The sequence below is a fragment of the Haliotis asinina genome, chromosome 4 (assembly GCF_037392515.1).
Source record: "Haliotis asinina isolate JCU_RB_2024 chromosome 4, JCU_Hal_asi_v2, whole genome shotgun sequence".
Lineage (NCBI taxonomy): Eukaryota > Metazoa > Mollusca > Gastropoda > Lepetellida > Haliotidae > Haliotis > Haliotis asinina.
In genome coordinates this window covers 79,355,279-79,361,981 of record NC_090283.1, presented here as the reverse complement: position 1 = coordinate 79,361,981, position 6,703 = coordinate 79,355,279, and the positions used below count along the sequence as shown (strand labels likewise).

Sequence of the window (6,703 nt, the reverse complement as noted above, 5' to 3'; positions counted from 1 at the left end):
GTCAATGTGTTTAGACGGTTTGGGGGTCATCAACAGGGTGATTTTCAAGAGGACGTTTGCTCTTTTTATTGTGGGTTTCGTAAGCCATGGTGAGCTATTTAGGTTTCATCATCCTAGCTCCCCACCCACCATGGAGTATCACAAGGACACAAGTATCACAAGTACTAAAGCAAGCAGGCCTCCAGCTTGCAGCACCAAGGATACCCGGATGAAATAAAAATTAATCCACCAGATTGGCCCATGAGCCACCGCCTTCTGGGCATAAGACTCTAGGCAAAGTTCACAACTTCAAAAATACATTCCAAAACCGGAAAAATCGATGAATAATTCAGCCAAAACCGATATTAAAAGTCCTAATAAAATTTGTGCAATGACATATATATAATCCATGTACAGGGCTTGGCATGACCAGCCGATTGGTTCAACCGGGCCCATTCAACCATCCGTCTAGGTGAAGTAAGGGCCTAAGTGGTGTGTTAGGCAAACAGAACATGGTTAAATGTTCAGTTGCCCTCAACCACCAGGATCCCCTCTTGCACCGACAGGGGCTCTCGAGCTCTTAGCGTTACCCAGCACCCACCACGAGGAGGTGGCTCGCCACGGGTACCCTGTATATTTTGTTATCAAGTAAGTAATATTCACATTAGAGTTAGGGTTAGGGTTAGGGTTAGGGTTAGGGTCAGGGTTAGGGCAGGGTCAGAGTTAGGGTTAGGGTCAGGGTTAGTGTCAGGTTTAGGGTTAGGGTCAGGGTTAGGGTATGGGTCACATTTCCATGGATAAATTATTTAAGCGGTACGCCTCTAAGGCAGTTCTTTAGAGTAACCTCCATTTGAAAATCATATAAACACGAGTTCTAGAGCTCTACACGTTAGTGGCGATGGTCGCATGTGCTCGATCTTTCGGGAAATGGCAGAAAAACAACAGAAAAACAACCCCAAAACTAGACAACTTGATTTGCGTGGCACTCAGCGCACTGCTTTTTTTCTATCTTTGATTTGCGGTAGAAATGACACAAGTTGCTGCTATACCCCACAATACCTCCATCCAGATGCATCCCTTGTTTAGTTAATGGCATAAAAAGCACACAAGACACTAATTTCTTCCACACACACTGCCCATGAGGTGATGAACCATGACCTTCACCACCTCTACGTTCGGATGTAAACCCGGAACTTCAAAAGCCAAGGTCATCGGAATAAAATCTAGAAAGATAACTCGGTCCATGATCACAGAAAATTCTTCTTTCAATATTGGATCAAACGACATAGCATTCATGTCTCCAAATTTATCTCTTTGAAAACGTCTAAAAGTGCTCGTCCCTTTGACTACCACGATTGCTTTGGGGACCCTCAGCATAAAGTCTTTGATGCTTTTCACGTTCCTCCGAATATGACCTCTAAAAACATCAGGTCCAAAATTGACCAGATGGGCTAGTACATGAAACACTACAATATCTCTGGAATAGCTCGGAATGCTATCAAGGTACTGTTTCAGTGGTTTGTTAAATGTTGCGTTAGTCCAGCGATTCCCTGTGTTGAAAGGAAATTCATGGGGTCCACAGAATATAGAGCTGTTTGTGTCGCTTAGATAAGCTACTTGTGGCTTGTATTTTTCGTATACAACCATCTCCTTCCCAAGGACCCATGAGATATATTCGAACCATTGTCTAGTAGTAGAATCTCCATACAGCCACAGGCGCCTGTTTGTTAGGCATCGCTTATAGTCCAGTACTGTATGTTGTATTGAGTACCGGCAGTATTGAGAGTACCAGGCTGTCGTGTCGTTGTCACGTGAGCTGTACCCAGAAGAAAAGTCGTCTCTCCAGGTATAACTTTCTGGTAGTTCAGAACAGCTGATCCGTGATAAAGGGCGAAAGGTACCTGTCCATAAAAATATCATCGTTACTGTTTACAGATTATAATCTGATATTCATGAAAAGAGGGAGAGAGAATGATTTTTTAGCTTTGGAACTGCAGCAGTATGACATGGAGCATGGATATATGACGAGGCAAAATTCGCGTCTATAAACCAGTCCTGCAGTTACATGTCCACGAAGGCATATTAAAAGTCCAACGTAGAATGACATTAATTAGATTTGTTTTTGAAGGATTACCGCCACTGTAAAATATGTTCCAACCATTGGATCGTGGTCTGTTGATAATCGATCCTGGACCAGAGCGACATCTTGAACATTGTTGATCCACGCAGTCAGGGTTTCCATGACGTGTCAGCCAAGTCAGCAAGGTTGACCAAGCGTGACAAGGCTGGGCTGCTGCATTTTCTTCCCACAGAATTACTCCTGTCATATCTTCCCAGTAACATCTGTTATCATACGGCCCTTTCATGGTGTGAGTGTTATGGATTCGCGACAGGTTGCAATCAGATTTAGCTGTGCAATCGGCGACGGTATTTCAAAAGTGATCATTCGCCAAGCCTCGATCATTTCAATATGCTTCGCAAAAAGTAGAAGCTTTTCATCATCACAATGTGCAAACGTTTCGTCTAGACAGAGCCTAGTCATGTAATGACGTCTCATTCACCCTGTTTGACAATCTAACCATTCAGTGTCTCACCACAGTTTCTGCTTTTTTCAGAAATACCGTATTTATCCTTCGCATGTTGGCCGTTACCACTATGTCAGCCACCCTATTGAACTTACGTCCATGTAACACGTGATGGGACTGGATAGAAATAATTGGGGTAAATTCACGTTGGGGATTTCACGAGTACAGAAACATATGGAAGCATTAGAACTGAGGTTACATAGCAAGCTATCACAGGAGCAATCTCTGTGGGAAGAGAATAGGTTTGCTGAAGACACAGCCTTCATTCACCAGATAGAGGTTTGGGTGTTCAACGTCATGTTTAAGCCTTTCTCCCATCACAAATGGTGCTGAATGCATGTGTGTGACTAACTGTACTATTCTGAACTGATGCTTGTGATTCAGTGCTAGCTCTCTGCAGGAAACATCTGAGTAAAGCACATTTAACACGTGTGCTCTCTTCAGTGTGAAAGGGTTATAAAGCTACGTACCTCCAGTTACGGACGTGGTAATTCTCCGCAGAATCTGATGAGGAGGATGTCTTTAAAAAGCAAAAGGCAGACACTAGTTCAAAACCTTATGACTTCATTGAAATTATTCCAGAAAGTTGAAATAAATGTGTTAGGAACTTTAAGTTACCGTTGCTACTCTGTAGTGCCTGAACTGTTTTTGCATTTCAGCATAACGTAACTTTATGATGTATATTCAGGTTTTCATACTTTGAGATTCGTGTCTACTGATCTGAAATAGAAGAAAGTTACCGATAAAAAGATATATTTCATGTGATAATCCTGATAAAGATGGATGCAAGAAAATGGTAACGTATACCGGGCAGGGACATGGGTGTGAAAACACCGCCAGACTCACCTTTTTATGAAGAGTTTTTCAACAGACGTGTGATAATCACCCGCTACAACAGACTGATGGCTTTTCAGCGTCGAACATGAAAGAAGTTTTGTTTTAGGTCTTTCACAATACCATGGATGTCCGCCATTTCTTTCAGTATAATTACACATCTTCTCTGCTGTCTTGGTTATGTTGCATCGAGTTACCTCCCATAAATGGCCCTTTCTGAAGAAACCATATGTGAATATGTATGGAGCATTTACCGAACGAAGTCTGTCTTTGATGCTTAGAAGTTGTCTTGTCCAAGCAATCGAAACCAGTATGACAGGATGCCCCTCCCAGAATGCTCTTAAACTTCCCGTGTAGCTACCGTTTCCGTGATCAAGGACGTGACCGGAAGTTCTGTATCTACCATCGATAGATTTCATCCATATCCGTACGTCATCTCCTCCTGTATCAAGCATGTTGCCCTCTTTGTCCTTCAGGATGATCGTGACATTTATGATGTCTCCAATTTGAAACTGATACTTTCCAATGATGTTTACTTCGGAATAAAGCGGATCGGCAACGCTAGTGTCACTGGAAAGTGGCAGATTCAGTCTTTTCCTTTGATGTGTGAAATATGTTTTAACTGATATAGCTCGATCATCTCCTTTTCCCCCTGATTCATCATTTGACGACACGACTGAGATAGAAGTAATACTGCTACTGCTGGAACTTAAGAAATGAGGGGATTCATTAGAAATGTAAACATGGAAAGGTACTGCAACATGAAATGGAAATGCTAACAAACGTACAAAGGAAAGAAATAGATTAGAAATATAGTCATGGAACAAGCTATTGCACATATTGAACAAAATATTGCAGCATAAAATTGAAACAGCTAATAATAACTGATTGATATATTATAAAGCATATGGACAGCGCTAATCAGAAGAGCGTGCAATATCAACATTATTTGATTATTACGATTGTATTTGAGAAAATAGGTACCATTTAGGGATAAATGGATCAGGGCTTGTTGACTCCTGTCTTGGGATTTGCTGGTCAGAAATCGAGATACCCAGTCAGCCTGACTAAACTTATTCTTTCAACGATGTGTCTCACCTGCTGTACATACACTAGCTGATTAAAAAGAGTGTACCACAGGTCGTCATCAACACAGCACATCGCCGATTACGTCGTGACAACGGCATCGTTAGAGTCGTGACACACCGAGCCTTCTGCAGCTACTTGACCTGGATTTTCAAAGACCAGAGGATATGTCAGTTCGAACACCATTCATGTCATCAAGCGTGATAATAGCGCCAAGTGAAGGACAATGACACTAAGGCCGTGGGGTGATGGGCCAGTGAGGTTATCAAATTGTAAATAAGGTAACAGTTACAGCGACCACGTTAAATATATTTGTTCAGAGTATGTGCTCCTATATCCAATTGATAAACAAATAAGTTCTTTAAGTGGCATTTTAGAAGTTGGTATGATGAGAATGAAGACTTTTATGGATAGACAACTTCTTTCATGCGGTGTTAGAATCTTCACTGAAACGTCGCATCCACTGCAAGAAAGAGGTTGTCTAGTCATAAAAGTCTTCACCCTGCACAAATAGGTCTAGATTTCCCCCTGTTGAGTGCATAATGATTTTTCATGGTCATGAGACATATCATCTGGCGTGATGAGAGCAACACCATTCGCCTCGACTAATAAATGTAAGATGCAAGCTCACAATTACACTTTAGAGAAAGCTCTTATGTCCATATGCGAGATCATTAATAAAGATGTAAAATATTGTTAACAAACGACATATGCATCCCTGCCTGACCTCTGCGTACACGTTAAACAGGTCTGTATTGTAGCCATTCACATTAACTTTGTTGAACTTTCCACAGACACCAATCATCCGTAATAAGTAAGAAAGACTATCTCTAATAACTTTGTCCGAAGTATTCATGGAGTCAGTATAACAAAGAAGTGTCGTTTTTTGACAATCTTTCCATTTTGAATAACTGGGTACAATACGATAGGTAATACTCTGCTTCCAAACGTCAGGGCTCCTATTATGATAATAAGAGGTGAACAATGTATACAATTATTCAATGCTGTGCTAATTTAGAAAACGTCTACAGGAATTAAATACAACCTATTTTGCTCTGTGAACTTTGATTACAATTATTTCAGAACACTGCTTTCGTAATACAAGGAACGTTTATTAAAGATTTCCTCTGACCTACTTGCAGTGGACTTAGTGGAACGACACTTGACACGCTTACAAATGGCAACCATCAAGAGTTACACACATCTCCCATCGTTGTATGCAACTATCATCATGGATTAAGGCGAACAGTATAAGGCGAACAGTATAAGGCGAACAGTATGAACAGTATAAGGCGAACAGTATAAGGCGAACAGTATAAGGCGAACTTCGAAAACAACAGTCCCCGCTTCACGGGCAGTGTCTTCATCAATGGCTGAATGAGGTCGACCCTGCACAAACCACGAGTCAACGCGACAGAGGCTCCACAGAAAGATAATGCTAGTGATCTCTTCGAAGGAACTGTTAGGACTACAACAGCGAGATAGTACACAGGAGTATTAAATGCCTCAGCGCCCCCTATGTAAGCTACTCCTACATCAAAATCATGAACAGATTTCCTATCATATCAAATTAATTAACATTCATTATGCTGCAACTCTTTCTCAATAGTGCGATGACTATTGTCAGAGAAATAATGTCTTCGGCTCTCTCTCTTTGCGAAATTGTTGACATTAACAGAACACAAATTATTACAATACTCCAACAGCTTCATGGATACCATTCACACTGGTTACTCATCATTTGTGAAATCTGACAGAAACGTTTCTGCAAATTCCTATTGTGGTAAAGGTGTAATTGCTATATTGTTTAAGACATCACTGATTCCATATGTTAAACATGCTGATGCTATCAACAGCTCTCGTATAATTAGGATTGAACTTAAAGTTAAACACCTGCCCATTTCCTTATGTTAGGTGTCTATATGCCTACTTTCTCTTATGGATAATTGACATACTTCAAGACTTATATGATTTCTATGAAAGTAAAGGAATAGTACTTTTCCGTGGCGATTTCGACATCCCACTCCAGGACCACAACCCTGTCATAGAAACAAGAAGATCAGACCTGCTACAAGGCTTCCTCGATAACAATGACTTAGTTATTCTTCAGAATACTGTCTCCTTACCATATACGTTTGACCCCTCACAATCAATGTTAGATCTTGTTCTCATGCCAAGGGAACACGAACTAATTGTGAAAGATTTTCTGATTCACCCAG

The 6,703-nt window shown here is 41.0% G+C and overlaps 1 protein-coding gene across 1 annotated transcript; it reads right to left on the bottom strand.

The window, feature by feature from the left end:
* Positions 1-1,092: 1,092 nt before the first annotated feature.
* Positions 1,093-4,585, bottom strand: LOC137281175 (NXPE family member 3-like). The gene is made up of 4 exons (XM_067812299.1): positions 4,534-4,585; positions 3,411-4,152; positions 3,035-3,084; positions 1,093-1,880 (listed from the first exon to the last, which is right to left on the bottom strand). Exons 1-4 carry the CDS (start codon positions 4,583-4,585, stop codon positions 1,093-1,095), a joined length of 1,632 nt encoding a protein of 543 aa, XP_067668400.1.
* Between the last annotated feature and the right edge of the window lie 2,118 nt (positions 4,586-6,703).